Source organism: Atractosteus spatula, chromosome 3, assembly GCF_055471065.1.
Source record: "Atractosteus spatula isolate fAtrSpa1 chromosome 3, fAtrSpa1.hap1, whole genome shotgun sequence".
Taxonomy (NCBI): domain Eukaryota; kingdom Metazoa; phylum Chordata; class Actinopteri; order Semionotiformes; family Lepisosteidae; genus Atractosteus; species Atractosteus spatula.
The window spans coordinates 66,005,072-66,022,913 of record NC_142708.1 but is presented as its reverse complement, the minus strand read 5'-3'; the positions used below and the strand labels follow the sequence as shown (position 1 = coordinate 66,022,913).

General features: G+C 42.7%; 1 protein-coding gene and 1 long non-coding RNA gene across 2 annotated transcripts; both read right to left on the bottom strand.

The window, feature by feature from the left end:
* Window positions 1-324: 324 nt before the first annotated feature.
* On the bottom strand, window positions 325-2,665 carry LOC148838268 (uncharacterized). Its single transcript, XR_016090816.1, has 3 exons — window positions 2,527-2,665; window positions 1,982-2,201; window positions 325-952 (listed from the first exon to the last, which is right to left on the bottom strand). It is a non-coding gene; the product is annotated as an uncharacterized LOC148838268 (long non-coding RNA).
* A 5,998-nt stretch (window positions 2,666-8,663) lies between these two features.
* Window positions 8,664-12,029, bottom strand: LOC148838267 (uncharacterized). Its single transcript, XM_088910727.1, has 3 exons — window positions 11,887-12,029; window positions 11,278-11,594; window positions 8,664-10,477 (listed from the first exon to the last, which is right to left on the bottom strand). The coding sequence occupies exons 2-3, from the start codon at window positions 11,588-11,590 to the stop codon at window positions 10,392-10,394; spliced, it is 399 nt and encodes a 132-aa protein (XP_088766853.1). The 5' UTR covers window positions 11,591-11,594; window positions 11,887-12,029; the 3' UTR covers window positions 8,664-10,391.
* Window positions 12,030-17,842: the final 5,813 nt, after the last annotated feature.

The window sequence follows — 17,842 nt, the reverse complement described above, 5'->3', positions numbered from 1 at the left end:
TTAATACTGGATTATGTAGACAGCAGCGAGGTGGCAGCATTCAGCAAATTTCCAATAAACTCAAGTTCTCACACTTATCAAGCCAAGCTTGAACACATCAGTCATGGTGAGTTGGGTATAAAAGTTGGCTATGATCACCCACAGATGTTGCTTTGGCTTTAAGAACTACAACTCCCATAAAACCACAGAGTGACTTCCTGGCTGCAGCTATGTCACAAGTCCCTATACTGCCTGGGTGTGGTGATTGCCTACTGGTCCCTTCCTGTACTGACAGCTTCTCCAGTAGTAGTCACGAGTGCATGTGATGGAGGAACTCACACAGAATCCCTTTTTTAAATGTTTATTTTCTACAAAAATAGAAAACAAAGCACGGGAGGGTTTCTTGAGGTGTTTGCCAGAGGGGGGTTCTACAAGCCCGTAATGAGGACTTAATTACCGGCCTTTGAGAGGGCTCTATTCCCCGCACCTGTGCCCCCCTCTTCACCTGGTTAAACTATCGAGACAATATACTGTAGGCACAGATTGCAAAAGGCTTTACAAAGAAGAAACACCTTTTCAGTTCCCAAAGCTTATTTTATACTGAGAAAATATCTAAAAGGCTCTGAAATGAAAAGCCAACAAAGTACTGAAATTAAGGCCTCTCCCTGTTTCCTAGCAATAACCAGTACTGCAAATGTAGTTAAAAGTGCTTAAAGTACATGAATAAATAGAACAGTTCCTGTCCTGAGGAAATTATAAATATAACATTGTTTACATAGATGATATTTTTATATAATTTTCCATTCAGAGATAAAAAGAAACAGTTAAAAGTTAAAAAGAAAGTCTCGCAGTTTGGCTCATCAAGGCCTTGGCACAGTAGGTATTGTAAGGTTGCTAGGCAATAGGCGTCAGGTCAAGGGTCAAAGGCCATTATTGTTCATGATGTCATCCAAGTCTTCATCCTCAATTACAACTGTAATGAAAGGGAAAAAGGATTTAAATCATTTAAAACATATGGTAGCGGTCTGAAGGCCTAAAGTCTGTGCCTTCTGTACAGGCTGTAGTATAAGTAAACAGGAATTTTCAGAAGCAAAAGGAGTCTCTTCTACCCTTCGTGATTGATCTGCCTGCCACCAGCTTAATCAATATAAGATCTCACCCGGCCATTTCTTGCTGGATTCTAAAGAATCTGTTTCAGAAGTTTGGATCAGGAGCGAGTTCCACACACCCACCACCCCTTACACAAAGCTAAAAACCAAAAACAAGTGGGTGCGTGGAACAAGCCACCCAGCCATCTTGTGAAAGGCCGATACTATTGCATTTTTCAAGAAAGGGCAAGATGACATTCTCTGATTTATGAGCTACTAATTCCCAAATGGGACTAGAATGACCTTCTCTTATTTGAAATATTTCTCCATTCTGTGCCCTGGGGTCCCAGTTTCAGTATAGTCCCCCAGTTGAAACATTACAACAGAATTAAAGAGGTACTGACTGCTCCGATTACATTTTCTCTGTAGCCTCAAATTAGCTGGACTGAAGGCACTAGTAATAGTAATGGGAGTCTAAATTAGAACACAATAAATTATAAGACACATGACACAAATGTCGAAGTGCCTGTGTCATACTCGATTGGATACAAGCAAGATGACGTTTCTAAAAATAATTAAAATGTAAAAGAAAAAAAATTGACATTTGAAAAATTGCCCCAGGTAGAGAGAGTAACAAGATCGTCAACCCATCACAATTATGCTTTCAGTGAGGGATTAGAAAAGTAATGACATTTCAGCCCGATACCGACTCCTATTCCACCGCACCCCGAAACTATGTGACCAGGATTGAGGCTTCACAGAGTAGGTATGTTTGCTAAAAAGTAAAGTGTGAATAAGGAAGACCCGGGTTAATGAAAAAGGGAGATTTAAGGTGCCGAACTCCATAGGAATGCGGCAGCTCGCAATAAACCGCGGCACGGGGATCCGGGGATCCGGGGATCCGACGGGCTCACCTCTGCGCGAGCGGCCGATCTCCCCCAGCTTGGGCGCGCGCCTCCCGAGCCGCCGCTGCGGGGAGTCGCAGCTCAGCCGGTCCGGGTTGAACTGCGCCGCCGCGGCCACGGCTGGTCCCGGGTTCAACTGGGCCGCCCCGGGCTGAAACTGGGCAGCCTGTGGCTGCTGCGGGAGCCCAGCCATTCCGTACATCTCCGGTCCGGGTCGCTCAATTCTTCTCTGTACACGGCACAAAAAAAGGCAATAAAAATTAAATAAATGGGTATTTAATACTCCCTAAGCAGTCTGCTGTTTGTACACTAGGTTTGTAGAGTAAACAGCGAAGACGAGAAGGAAAGTTGCGGAAGGTACAATCCGCTTAGTTCTGGGATTACTGTACTTAGCGATTCCAATTTAACTTCACACACAGTCTAGTTTCACAAACAGTACGATGAAGAAAGAGAAGACGTGAATCTGGTAAAGAATTTCTGAGTCTTTATCACAACAAAGACTCCTTTTCTTGGACTGGATTTGGAACTGTGACGAATCGTAATTTTATACTTACATACGTGTTGTTTTTTTTTAAAGAGGTCAATCGCCCACGTCTGTGGAAATTATCCTCGCGTTTTGCTTCTTCCGAGTTTGTTTTGAAGTTCCTGGTTCTTGCGCCGAGTTCCCCTCCCCTCTACCCCAGCGATCACTGTTAAAGGTACGATTTTTCCATCATGCTGCTGTAACCAGGTCTATTTAAATCCGACACGCTTGAGCTCCGGCCAGGTCCCTGCCTCTTAAAGGCGACGGGATTTTCTACCTCACAGGCGGACTCGGACAGGGGGGTTTCCCGGCAGCACATGTTGATGTCACAGTTCACCAACATGCAAAACAAAAACAGTGTGGGAGGAGGCTAAGCGCCCCCTCACTCCTCCAAAGACACACAAACCAAACCACCGCCTGTATGACGCTCCTCTTACTTCACGAACTTGCATTCCAGGGGACTTGAAAGGCGAGAACAGCGAAAACAACCTGCCCGTTTTAATTTTCCTGCGGGCACGGTAAGCTGCCAATCACTTGCGACTCAAGGAGATGTATTAGTCCGTAGATAATGTAGAACAAAACAGTAGAAAAAAATCCTCAATAGTTAATCAAGCAATTGTGATTATATAGCATTTTTCATCACAAAGTAAAACAAATGCTTCCCGTTTAGCAGCCTCAATTAAGAGCAAGTCAACCAGGGAAACTTCGGGAAGGTCAAATCGCCAGAAGCAGTGTGGATTCCGCAACGCCCCTATATCATGACCGGAGTAATCAAGACTGTTTTAGCGTCTCATCTAAACTCCAATCAAACCAAGTCTCTTAAAAACAGATAGAGCAGACTCTAATTTTATAACCCCCTTAATTGGTTTGGGCTGAAGCGTTTGTAAAAAGGAATTTAAAGGGTGTAATAAAAAGAACGCACTGCATTGCAAATAAAATTTTAAATCAGAAAACCCATCCATCCATTTCCTACCGCCTTTCCAATTCAGGGGGAGCCCAGTTCGCGGGGGAGCCGGATCCTATCCGAGAAAGCAACGGACACAAGGCAGGATACACCCTAGACGGGACGCCAGCCCGTCACAGAGCACACACAGACACAAACACAGATGTGCACCCATTTACAGCTAGGGCCAATTGGAGAACTTTTAAGTATACAAAGCAGTGGAGATATCCGTGGGGAGAATGTGTTCTAAATTTTAGTCTAAAACCTTCATTTTTGGACCAGGGGGGCTTACCAATGTTCTAGACACGGTACAAAAAAAGCGACACGGGTTCGTGAGAATACCCACAGGAACAACACCGCTGACATGGGTAATTGAAGCAGCAGTATCAACGTGGCCCAGTAAGCAGAGACACACTGTACATACACTTTGAATCAATAAGCTGAGGATACGAAAGCAGTCATAAAATGAGTAACAAGGGACCCAGCTGACTCAAGGAAATCTACAGCACACTTCAGTAAGGGCATGGTTAACTGGCAGCCACTGTGGGAAAACCCTGGTAGGTAAATTAAACTCTGTACCTGATGTGATCAGTACTATCGTCATGCAGAAATGAAAGAAACACAGCTACACATCTTCAGCCATGCTACGTGGCTGAACGTACAGTAAATGAAATCTTTAAATCAAGTCAAGTTAACCTGTTGGAGTTATCAGGGTTACCCAATGAGTCACATTTTCAATTGACTTCTCGGATGCCGGAAGGGCTCTCTTGTCATCTGCTGAGGTTGAAAAAATGTGCTCATCCACAGTAATAAAGAAATAAAAAAAGAGTTGAACCCTGTTAAGTCATCCCTCAGATTACTCCACAACACTACTTAATATTGTAGAGCCTGGGTTTTCTAATACATTATAACCTTTTGTTTAACAAGCCTATAGTTTGTTAAATGGGGTTGGCGTCACTGATCCAGAGTTTGAAAGGGTTCAAGATCCCAATGGCAGATGGCTTCTTCATCACTGAACCTGAGAAATAAAGAAAGATGGATACTTCTACAGCCCCCGTGTGTCAGAGCTGCCTTCTTCTCTCTATCAGAGAGAGAATCTTCTCTTTGACATTGTAATAAGTGACAATACAGAGCCCAGGACGTCTAGAACTCCCTTGGTGAGTGCTGCTGCCTGCTGTGTGTCTAGTCCTTGAACCTTGATCTTGAGCTGTGATATGGCAGAAGAACAGCTGATTAAGACACTCTTTCTCAGTCACGCAGACAGCCTGAAGAGGAACATGTGACACGGATCTGGGATTATTTGACAATGCCAATTCAACACACATCATAAACACATAAAAATTACAAGTGAGAGGAGGTCACCAAGCCTGTTCAGAAGTTTGTAGTTAATTGATCAAGGATCTTATCGAGACCAAAAAACAACATGTCTCAGCAGCTTGTTCCATACTCCAGCAACCCTTTGGGTACAGAGGTGCCTCCTGTTCTGAGTCTTACCACACACACTGTTTAATGTTTATCATTATAAAGAAGCAGCATAACAACATGTGCAAGGCAGGGTACACCCTGAAGTAGTTCAAGTAGGTAGTTGTGCCAGCTGCAAAGGAACAAGTAAAGGTTTATTCCATGCTGAACAGAGAAGAAAAGAAACATAACGTTTCGTCCGTGGAGCCTTCTTTGGGTGTGACACAGCCGAAATGTGCTTCTTTTCTTCTCTTTTCAGCATGGAGTAAACCTTTACTTGTTCCTTTGCAGGGTGCATCCTGGACAACAATCCATCACATGACCCACACAGACGCACACACTCACACTAGGGTCAATTTTGACAGAAGCCAATTACTGAGTCTACCAGTATGTTTTTGGACTGTGGGAGGAAACTGGAGCACCTGCAGGAAAATAACATACTATTTAAAAAAAAAGATAATGAGGGGGGAGTGGTGCTGTCATCACACACAGATCCCCCAAAGCGCATTTCTTGTTAGAACTGGTTTGGGCTGCACCTGATACACCTGGTAACGGGTACAGCCGCGGCCTCTTTCAGTTCAATATTATATAGCTGGTCTTGGGGAAGCAGAGTTTTGTAGCTGTCATTCACTTCTGTGTTTGAAGAGATTTTGTGCCCTGGTGGATATTTTTTTCATCTCATCTCCAAAAGAATTAGAAAAAGCAATTTGGTGCAAAAGGTGAAGGTGCAAAGGAACAAGGTTTATTCTCTGCTGAAAAAAGGAGAAAAGAAACACAACACACAATAAGCCGAAACGTTGCGTTGAGTTTCTTTTCTTCTCTTTTCAGCATGGGATAAACCTTTACTGGTTTCTTTGAAGCCTACGCATGCTGACACAGCTACAGTACCTACTTGAACTACTGCTGAAGGTGGTCTTGATCCTTGAATCAACTATTTGCAGTATTGCTTAAAATGACTACTTATGAGTAGTACTATTTTGTGAAAGAAAAGGGAAGGGTTATCTCGTGCACTGCTGCCTTACAGCACTGGGGCCCTGTGTTCAATTCCTGGATTGCTATCTGTGTGGAGTCTGTATGTGCTCCCCGTGTTTGTATGGGTTTCCTCTGGTTACTCCGGTTTCCACCAAAGACATGCCGTTTAACTGGTTTCTGGGAACTTTGGCTCTGGTGTGAGTGTGTGTCTGACTTCCCTGTGATGGTCTGGAGTCCCATTCAGGGTGTACTCCACCTTGTGCACATTGCTTGCAATTTGCATGTCTGAGCTCTGATCATATCTTCTGCTCTCTGGAATATACTGTTCCCTTCCAGGAAACTGAGGGCGAGACAGTTTTTCTTTACTGGAAAAACAATCTGCGAGAAACAGGAAACAACATTTTACAGTTGTCCTGGGTGTGGCTGTTTTCAATCATTATGGGAGATGTATATGTCTTTGTTTTGAAGATAATTGCCTTTACTTTTTTTTAGGTGAATCCAAATTCATGTAAACAGCAACAAACATATTTTCCCTCTCTGCCATCTCTGAATTCCTTTTCAAGTCTTAATGGCAGGTGTTCTTAAATGACAAAAGAATAACAAGAGAAGAGACAAGAGAAGCCGTCAGCTTTATCACCCTGCAACTCACAACTGGCAGCCCACTGAATGTCAGCAGGTGTGAGTCTTACCAGTACCTAGATGTGAGAGCTGCTGGGTAGCTAAGATTGCTGCTGGAAGAGGTATTAGAGGACCTACTAAGGGGTGCCCACCCTCATGTCTATCTCGGTCCAAATGCCCCAGTATAGTGACGGGGACACTATACTGTAAAAAGGCACTGCCCCTTGGATGAGACGTAAAACTGAGGTCCTGACTCTTTATGGTCACTAAAAAATCCCAGGGTGTTACCCCAGTGTCCTGGCCAATTTTACCCCTGGCCTTTACCAATCATGGCTTCCTAATAATCTCCATATATGAATTGGCTTCACCTCTGTTCTCGTCCTCACTGATAGCTGATGTGTGGGGATCGTACTAGTGCATCATTCAGGTGGGGGCTCCACATTTTCCTCCGTCTCACTACTACATATTTATTGTTCCTGTTTGTCTACATTGTGTAGTGTTGTACTGTGTATATCCCAAGAGATCGGCACGATTAAGAATTCCAATGTACGTGTACATATGGCAATAAACTACTCTACACTGTGATGGGAGGGAGTCTCCATAACCTGCAAAGACCTTTGAGTTGCGTTTCCAGAAAAGCGTTATATAAGTGTAAGGAATTATTATTAAAATCAATTTACAACCTAAGATCTGACGTAACAGGACCAAAAAAACAATAAAGAAGAAATAATACATTGGAAAATGATTGATTGAATGTGATCAATTTCCAAATAGAATGGCATCTCATATGCTCTTATGTAACTGAAAATAGTTTTCTGTTCTGAATTGTCAATTTCCCCACAGAACCGACATACAGCATATCTATGTACAGGCATGCAAATGTAAGTACCTTCAGGAAAAACAAGCCGTGGTGTCCAATGAATTATAACTTTCAAAGTCCCAACACAGAGCCTTCCTAATGTTTTTTGAATGTGATTTACTGTCAGCAATATTTTTTGCAAAGGTGTTCCAATCCTATTCTTATATTATTTCCTTACCAGATACAAAAACTAAGATCATGAAATCGATCGATCCATCAATTTTCTAACTGCTTTATCTAATCGAGTTGCTGGATCCTATCCCAGCAAGCAATGGGCACAAGGCAGGACAGACCCTGGACAGGACACTAGTCCAACGCAGGGCCCACACACTCACACGAGGGCCAAGTCTCTCAGAAGCCAGCTAATCTCCCAATATGTCTTTGGACTGTGGGAGGAAACCAGAGCTCCCAGGCAAACACGGGGAGAACATACAGACTCCACACAGATAGTACCCCAGAAAGTGAACCCAGGGCCCCAGCACCACGAGCCAAAAACACTGTGCTAATGTACTCTCTGTTTTAAACCTTCACCGATGTTATTTAGACTAAGAGGGCTATTCATGGTCTGATAAGAAGTAGGAAACGGATGGATGGACATTCTGTGTAGGAACCACAAGAGGGCAACAACACCTCCCCAAAGAGCAGGATGCACAGGCAGTTTGTGCAGGAATGTCATTCATTGCAGAAGGCTCACGTGGAATTAGGCCCTTTGAACAGGGAAGACAAGACAAATGTGCTCGGAAGCTGTCCTGACAGAGAAGAAGGAGCAAGCTAGCCCTGAAACAGCACTGAAGAAACAAAGAGCCCCAGGTTACCCCTCTCTTATCATGTCCCAACTCCCATAGCGACCAGGAGGAGGTGCTCACTCTCCAGGATAGGGATTTGCACACCTAAAAAACCAAGTATATAGAGTTATAAAACACTTTAGAGACGAACTTAATTAGCCACTACTATAACCAAAAATGGGTGGCGCAGTGGCACACTAGTTAGAATTGCTGCCTCACAGCGATGGGGCCCTGGATTCTATTCCTAGGATGCTGTCTCTGTGGAGTCTGTATGTTCTCTGAGCATTTTGCATGGGTTTCCACCCACAGTCCAAAGACAGACTGGTAGGTTAATTGGCTTCTGTGAACACTGGCCTGCTGTGCGTGTGTGTCTGTTTATGCCTTGCAATCGCCTGACATCCTATTCAGGGTATACCCTACCTTGTGCCCATTGCTTGCTGGGATGGGGTCCAGCTCCCCCACAAGATTGAATTGGATGAAGCAGTTAGAAAATGGATAGATAGTTTATTTTGATGAAGAATAATACACTGCAGGTTTTACCATTTATTTATGGAGTCCACATGGGCCCTTCAGGCAGAAGAACAATAGGAAAACAGAACTGAAAGAATCAGTTATATGTTCAAGAGAAAGGCAAGTTGATGACAGTAAAATGTATACAGAAATCTGTATATATGCTTGTACAATCAGACGCATGCTGGTAGGATCTGGTGTTAACACAGATCAGCACACACTTTTTACAACCATGCTCTGCTAGCATAACTAGAAAACTGGATAATAATAAAATAGCAGCACAATTATAAGAAAGATCACATTCCAAAATATTCTAAGCCATGTCATATACAGTGAACATGCCTTTAGAAATCTTCTTCAGTCAATACAGTAAAAAATAATTTTTAAATACACGACTATCTCTCCCAGGCAAGCCTAAGCTTTTAGCTCAGGTATCTGCTTTTGAAAATATTCAGACCTCATTAGGTCACATCTAGAGAAGCAATAACATTAAAAATATTGTCTATATTCTTTGTAAGCACTTATAAACTTTGCCATGAGATTAAAAATAACTTTGGGAATTAAGCTTTGAGTGAGCAGTGATTGTTTTAACTGCACCACATTCATAATTATCGAGTGTCAGTTTTCAAGCAAGAAACATAAATTATTTGTGTCAAACAAACAAGAAACAAGAAAGATAATTATTTATTTCCATTAAAGAAGGCTAACTCTAACATACCAGGTTGTTAAAGGTAACCTGGAAAAATATTAAGCAAAAACGGTGCTGCAGAGTGGAACAGCTTTTACAAAACACAAAGCTGGCTTTTGGGCAATTTAAACCTTTCTGAATTTCAGACATTAAAAATTATTTGACATGCTTAAAAAGGGGTGGTACAACAGTGAAGCAGTTGTAGCTCTTGCATCCTGTATTCAGTTTCAGCCTCGCATGCTTTAGATTGTTATGTGTGGAGCTTGCATGTTCCCCCCAAGTGCATGTGGGTTTTTGTCAGGTGCTTAAAGACCTGTTGGCTAGGTTAACTGATGCCTGTATCTTGTTAAAGCAACTGTAATTTCCTGTGCCTTTTGAGACATCGTGATAAGCATTTTTTAAAGTCCTGGAATGTCAAGCCTGTCTATTTACAAATTGGTTTCAGTGATTTAGATAAGGAATATTAAAACGGATAATATAAGATTATGTGGACAGCAGAGAGGAGAAATGTTTTGAGCCTACATTCACACAGTGCACACTCACAAAATATACAATAAACTCACCTTTACCAAGCCAAGCTTGAACACTCCTTTTTAAGGGTCAAACTGTCTTTTGGCATTTAAAACATTCCAGACCTTCCCCTCTCCCTACTTTACTGGTCTGCTTTGTTCCTTTTCAGATTCAGGCCTAAGCCATTTTCTTCAGTTTATGGGTATGCTGTCATGACAAGATTGGCACCGACTGCAAAGGCTTTTACAAAAAAAACATTGTTTCATGTTCAAAAGCTCAGAATATAAAGTTAATTTAAGTTCATTCAATTAAAGGCTCTGAAATGAAAAGGCAGCAAAGTCCTGAAATGAGCAAAGTCCTCTCCCTGTTTCCTAGCAACAACAAGTACTGCAAAGTACCACACATTTATTTAAAGTGCATGAATAAATAGAACAAACCCTATCCTGAGGAATATTTTAACATTTGTATATAATTTCCATTCAGAGAGGAAAAGGAACAGTCTTGCATTTTGGCTTCTCATGGCCTTGGCACAGAAGGTATTATAGGGTTGCTAGGCAACAGGTGTTAGGTCAAGGGTCAAAGGGAAAAGGCTGTTATTGTTCATGATGTCATCCAAGTCTTCATCTTCAATTACAACTGTTAAGAGGAAAAACAGCATATAAGTCATTTAAATAATGTCATAGGTGTCTATGAGCACAGTTAGGACATACGATAAACAAACATTTCAGAAGTCAGAGTCATCTGCAATGAGCACCACAATCTAGATGGAGATACAGAAGACTTCCATATGTATTATTTAATCAAATAGTATTTTCTGTTTTACTTGTTTTACAAACGCTTACGAGAACAAACATGTTTTGAAGCAAGAAGAGAAACTTCCCACAACTGTGTGGTCAATTGTTTACTTTCAGTTTAATCAGAGAATATACTGTATCATAGAATATCGACCAACCATATTCTCTTCTGCTTCAGCAATAACATTTTAAGTGTTTGCAGCCCATATAACCGGGAGTGACTCAAAGTAAAACGCAACGGGAGCCTAAATAATAATATATATATTAAAAAAACTAAACCACGTGACACAATTGTAGCTATTTCTATGTTACGTTTGCTCCACTGCATACAAGGAAGCTAACAATTCTTACAGTTGTGGAACCAAAACTAAAACACTTTTAAAAAAAATCAAATTTAAAATAGTACATGTCGAGAGAGACTGCCAAAATCAGTGAACCATCACAATCATCCTGGGACAGTCCACCGATGATGACAAAACCTGGCCGCAGTTTTGTCCTGCTGTGAAATCCGTGCCGTGTCTTATTTCTTCTCCGGTTTAATAACAACAACAATAATACAACGGGGGTAACTAAGCAGAGGTGTAAAGTTCGCAATAAACCGCGGCACGGGGATCCGGGGATCCGGGGATCCGACGGGCTCACCTCTGCGCGAGCGGCCGATCTCCCCCAGCTTGGGCGCGCGCCTCCCGAGCCGCCGCTGCGGGGAGTCGCAGCTCAGCCGGTCCGGGTTGAACTGCGCCGCCGCGGCCACGGCTGGACCCGGGTTCAACTGGGCCGCCCCGGGCTGAAACTGGGCAGCCTGTGGCTGCTGCGGGAGCCCAGCCATTCCGTACATCTCCGGTCCGGGTCGCTCAGTTGTTCTCTGCCCGCGTTTCTCCCCCCCGGTCTCTGTTTTCATCAATTCGCCTTCGCAGCTGCCGTCCTTATCCTCTGTACTTCCGCAGCAGTAAATCATGCAGCTGGTTATTTACAGGGAGAAGGGACACAGAAACGGCAAAATAAACAAAACGCTGGACCTGTTTATAAATTTAATACTTCTATGCGGTAGTCTCCTTTTTTGTAGGTTTGTGGAGTAATACGAAACACGAATTCGAAAATGAAAGTTTAGCCTGATGGGACAGTGCAATCTAACCACTTCCGGGATTATTTAACGATTTCGGTTTAACTCGTATCGTTACACATAGAAAGATGACACCAAAGACTAATTTTCTGATTGGATTTGGAAGTGACGAATCATAATTTTATACTTACACGTTTTAGTCTTCACTTCTTAAAGAAGAGCTCACTCGCCCACGTCTGTGGAAATTATCCTCGCGTTTTGCTTGTTCCGAGTTTGTTTTTAAGTTCCCCTCCCCTCTACCCCCAGCGATCACTGTTAAAGGTACGATTTTTCCATCATGCTGCTGTAACCAGGTCTATTTAAATCCGACACGCTTGAGCCCCGGCCAGGTCCCTGCCTCTTAAAGGCGACGGGATTTTCTATCTCACAGGCGGACCCGGACAGGGGGGTTTCCCGGCAGCACATGTTGATGTCACAGTTCACCAACATGCAACACAAAACCATTGTGCGAGGAAATCAGCCCCCCGTTCAGCTGGTGATGTAATTTCTCACTTCTCTACCAGCTGGGCAGTGGGGCTGCCCTTCAACAGTGGATGCACCGTTTCCCTTCCTGTATTCACTCCAGGATCCTTTGGGATAAAAATGCTAAACAGGATCAGGATCGTCATTTTATAATTTGCTGCATCTGTCATCTGTCATTCTGTAGCTTTGTTGGATGGAAGTGTTAGCCTGATTTCTATTACAGTTGTTCACAAAACAATAATATAATCAGGTCATTTACATATCATTTAGTGGTGACGTGGTGGCGCAGTGTTAGCATTGTTGCCTCACAGTGTTGGGGCCCTGGGTTCAGTTCCTGTGGTGCTGTCTGTATGGAGCTTGTATGTTCTCCCTGTGTTCGTTGTGGGTTTCCTCCCCCAGTACAAAAACATTAACTGGGAAATTTGGTGCTGGTGTGAGTGTGTCTGTGTGTCCCCTGTGATCAACTGGCATCCATTCCAGGGTGTACCCTGCCTTGTGCCCATTGCTTGCTGGGATAGACTGGCTCCCCTGTGACCCTGAATTGGAAGAAGCAGTTAGAAAATGTGTATATTACTAAAAACGATGATATTTCTGGCAGATCTCATCTGAATGGTGCAGTCCCTTTCAGTCAGAAGCTTGATCTGTTAATTGAATCTAAAAATTCCATGGTAATTGCGCAGTAATCAGGATGTTTAGATAATCTACAACATAAAAAAAATGGCAAAGAATTGTAATCCCTCGAATTATGTCAGATTGTTCAAATCTGAGTCTCTTTTACGAAGTCATTCCAGTCAATCATATGTGCATTATTTGCCTTAAACATTCACACAATTCTGAGAGAAACAATGTTAAGTTTACTGAACTCTGACTACCGCTAAAACTACTGTATGCTGACAGATTTAGCAATAAGCATGCAAGTTCTATCCTATCCTACATACATAAGAACGTACAGTTAATTACAAATTCTAATAGCCACAGCTGATGGTAGACTCACGTCCTTTGGATGTGTTCTGCTTTTTTCCCCTTGCACAGAGTTTCCATGGAAAAAGATACTGAAGTTTCAGAGCTTTCTGATCCACTCGGGAGAGGTTCCGCTTTGAAGGAACTGGATTTATGAGGCTTCAGGAATGAATCCTGCTGCTCTGATCCCATTTCCACTCAGCGGATCAAATGAACCGCCCCCAATATCGCTTTCAAATCCATTTGTCTCCACTCTCCCCTGAAGCAGATCAGAGGCAGTTTTTAATTCAGTTAGGCTGGTTTTATTTGATTGCTTTCTTGCTGTTTTCTCCCGGGCTGTACTATGCGAAAGACTACGTAACTTTCCCCTGTCAAGAAATAGTCTTTTATTTTAGGTCACTCAGTATAAACAGCTCTCTCGAACAGTTAACAGTCTTCTTGCTTCTTTGCAGACAAGGGAAATCCTGTCCTGTTTACTTAAAATGCACTGGTGGAACAAGCAGAGGGCTTCAAATCAAACCGAGCATACCCGGTCTGGTATGCTCACAGGAATGGAGAAGAGTAAATTAGGGGTATCAGTTTGCAGCAAACAAGTTGTGCCTCACAAGACAGCTTGTTCTGCCAAAATTCAAGCATACAGCCTGCAAACCTCCTTTGTATCCTAGCAACCACGAGGGGAGACTTAATGCCATCCATTTAGGCTGCCAAGTGGCTGTACCCATAATCCCCTCCTGTAATAGCAGGCCCTGGCTGAACACGTTTAAAGGCCTTGGGGTGCTGTCCTCCCTCATCCACTAAAAAGAGTCTTGTGTTGCTCATTAAAATTAGGGCGACACCTGTCGCTCCTGCAATTTCTTTGTCTTTATCCTGTGAAAGCTGTTCAAAACAAAACACTTAATAAACTGTTAAGTAGAGATCTGGTACTAGAGATGCAGAGAACATGTAGGGTTTGGGTCCATGATGGTTGTGAATTCCTGTGAGTATCCTGGGGTCCTTTATTTAGCTGGAGAAGGAGTTCCTTCAGGACCCGTGGGAGGGCAATCCTAAATGAATATCCCATAAGAGGGATGGTTTATGGAATTTGTCATGAGAAATCCAAAGAAATCAAATGTTGAGAAAAAAATTGATTTTACTCCTAATGTATTTTAATGTGTTCTAAGCAGGTTTATGTAGAAAGTAGAGAGAAAGAAAGAGCCCAGGGGATTCGTTCTCCACTTCTACAACCCTGTGTGTAAAGGGTTACCTTTTGATGACGTTCCATTGTGCTTTGCAGCAGACGTAAAAAAAGGTCTGCAATTTTATTATCCCTCCTTTTGTTAACAAACCCACAATAAATTTATGAAAGCAATAGGTTGACATTTACTTCAGACTAGAATCACACTCAGCTAGCAGCCTTTGGACTCGCAGCCTGTGTTGTGAATGGGGCCTGTCCCTTTTGAGCCACTTGGAAAGCCCTTTGCATGACATGTCTTTGAGATTAGAGAACAGTCTGAACATTCCTATGCACACTAGTTCTCAGGCACAAATACCCTTTTACAATGTGTGCTTTAGTGGTGTTTTAGACACAGATCAATCAGTGGTATATCACCCTGCAGCTCACAACTGGCAGCCCACTGAAGCTCAGCAGCTGTGAGCCTGGCCAGTACCTAGATGGGAGATCTCCTGAGTAGCTAAGGTTGCTGCTGGAAGAGGTGTCAGTGGGGGGCGCTCCTCCTGCAGTCTTTCTGGATCCTAATGCCCTGGTATAGTGATGGGGACACTGTACTGTAAAAAAAATATCCTTTGGATGAGACATAAAACTGAGGTCCTGGTCATACTGCATTCCAAAAAGTGTTTCTTGAAAAAAGTAAGGGTTTTACCCCGGAGTCCTGGCCAAATTTCCCCCTGGCCTTTACCAATCATGGCCTCCTAGTAATCCCATCTATTAACTGGCTTCATCACTCTGTTCTCCTCCCCACTGAGAGCTGATGTGTGGTAAGTATACTGGCTCACTATGGCCATCCAAGTGGGGGCTGCAAGTGGTGGTGGTGGAGGGGAGTCCCCATTCCCCGTAAAGTGCTTTGAGTGGAGTGTCCAGAAAACCACTATATAGGTGTAAGGAATTACTAATAATTACTATAAAATGCAATGTAATGTTTCATAAATTGTAATTTTACTGTTTGTCCAGAAGATGTCGCACTGTACCCTCTGACAGAGCCTTTCTCCTCAGGCGAACATCGAGAAAACTCCCTGTTTTGTAGACTGGCCAAGGTGGGATATTAACCACTGTGCCACCATGTCATGTAAGGAGCAGAGCTCACGGTTGTCTTGATTCTAAGATTATAAGCATCCAAAACGATTTCCTGCATGGAAGAGGAAAGTGGGGGGTTTTCCTGGCTCAGGTCTACTGAGGGAGACGTATTCCTAAAACAGTGCACGCCTCCATCAGCCACACCTTCAAGTTCAAGTCATGGTTCCTGTTATTGCACATGGGAGAAGTCACAAAGCCCACATTCACAGGGGTACTGCTTCTGTGTGTCAATGGAGGCTTCAGTTGCTAGGCAGAGCACTGGTTGTTGCAACTGGCTATCGGCAGGCATTGATGGAGTTGTGTGACTCTGATCCATCTGCCCTGTGCTAACATTCCAGAAGAGCACTTACAGTAGGGGCTTTCTGTGACATCAGAGCCAGTTTGCAAAGGCTTGCTGGGACATTCCAGGTTGACGCACATCCAGCACTTCATTGTGCTCATCATTGCATGACTGTGGCATTGCCGCTTGTGATTGCTTGACAAGTTTTCTTAAAAGCATCACTGTTACTGCTTGTGTCCCCATATTAAAATCTGTACTTTGTACATACACGCGTGATTCAAGTAATCCGTGATGTACCGTGCTTTTGTGTTTTGCTTTATCCCTAGTTTTCATGTAAAAGATTATTTTGAGTGCCTTATATACAATGTGTAAAGCTGCTGGCTGACGTGCATTGAGACCCAATAGTCCATGCATTTTCAATTGTAGGTCTGTGAGATCTTTGCACTCATTAAGAGCACTCAACTGGGTCTGGTCTGAGCTGGCCAGGTTTTCCTGTACAGTATGTGCTATGCAACAGTGCCCTCTACAGCTTACTGAAGATCTTGAGCGACGTCTACAGATACTGTGGGGCTCCGACTCAGAATTGCCTGGGAAGTCTGCCACATTAAGAGGCCTGGCCCTTTGGCATAGTGTAATTGCCTCCTGCATATGGCCTGTGCAACTCTGCCACTGGGAGGAGCCCAGTGAATTCCATATCTAAACACATGCATGACATTAGTGGGGTGACTTGTATAACTAAGACCAACGTCTGTCAGGCAATGTTGCTACAGTGTTTTAGTGGGGATTTCCGAGGGGAGAGTGTAAAAGGTCTCTAAGAAATGTTTGTTACATCCCACATTTTTCCTATTTCCTCACTCCACGTTGTGTACTGATTAGCAACTGATTGTTGCTTATTTAAAATAAATCAAATGCTGGTGTCTACATTTGCACTTTTGAACTTTAAACTAGAGATAGACTGTAGAGGGTCGGTGCCTTGTCTTGCCTTTTTATTTGTTTATATATATAATCTAAAGTTTGGGAAAGCTTTACGCTTTCCAAATTGCTCTCTACAAAAAACAACTAAAAACATATCTTTAGTAAGATTTGGACTGAACTATTTTTTATATGTTTGTCCAGGAATGTGGAATTTTGAAGAATCATTTATCTGTGTTACTTTCCATTAACCTTTCGCTTTGTTTATCCAGTTGATATCCATACTTTCCCAGCACGCTGAGTAATCAGATTCATCTTGGATGCACTGATACTGATTTCAAAATACGAAAGGGGAATGTTATCTAGCTTCCCTGTGTTATCTCCAGGAGGAATGCCAGTTGATAAGACGCAGTCTCACAAGTGAAGGCAATTCAAAACAGGCTTCTGTTGAGTCTAAGTATGTCAGACGTCCTTACGATAACATGATCTCGCAGAAAGAATAAACTTTAGCCAGTTGTTTCTGTCAACATACTGTACATGTTCTAGATGGAAAATATATCCAAAGAATTTTTTTTTTTCGGTTGTAAATATTGAGATTTAAAAAGGTCTTCATGGGCCTTTAATACACTATCTTGACTCGCTGTTAATGAACTTCCTGTGTCATTTACCTGCTGTACCCAGAATTCACCAAACAGTAGCACGTGGTCTGGCTTGATCTCATTTCTCGACAGCCATTTCTCGATAGTAACTAGGGCTTCGGCTTCAACAACATTCCCAGGTAGCTTGTTCCACACTCCCACAACGCTTTTTGTAAAATAGTGCCTCCAGTCCTGATAGGAGGATCTGATCCAGCTTTTTCTTGAAAGAAACTAGGCTATTGGATTTAACAACATGGCTGGACAGCTTGGTCCAGACTCCCACAGTGAACGGGTTGGCTTCATGGAGAAATAATTATTGATTGTTGATGTGGATTACCTACTATTCGTGACAAGTTAAGGATTGTGGTGCTGTATACTATGAATTGTTATATGTGAATATCTGTTTAATTATTGGTATATTATATCTAGTACTTATTATGTGTTCTGATCATATGACAGTAATCAGAATTAAGTATAATACAATTAGAATTCTTGCAATAGTACAGTGAATTGTAAATACTGTACGTGGGCTCAATTAAGATAAG

Excerpts from the sequence above, each read along its gene's own strand:
- LOC148838267 (XM_088910727.1), bottom strand. The coding sequence starts at position 11,590 with ATGATTTACTGCTGCGGAAGTACAGAGGATAAGGACGGCAGCTGCGAA. Across the intron at positions 10,478-11,277 it reads GATCGGCCGCTCGCGCAGAG|TTGTAATTGAAGATGAAGAC; the intron begins GTGAGCCCGTCG and ends TCCTCTTAACAG.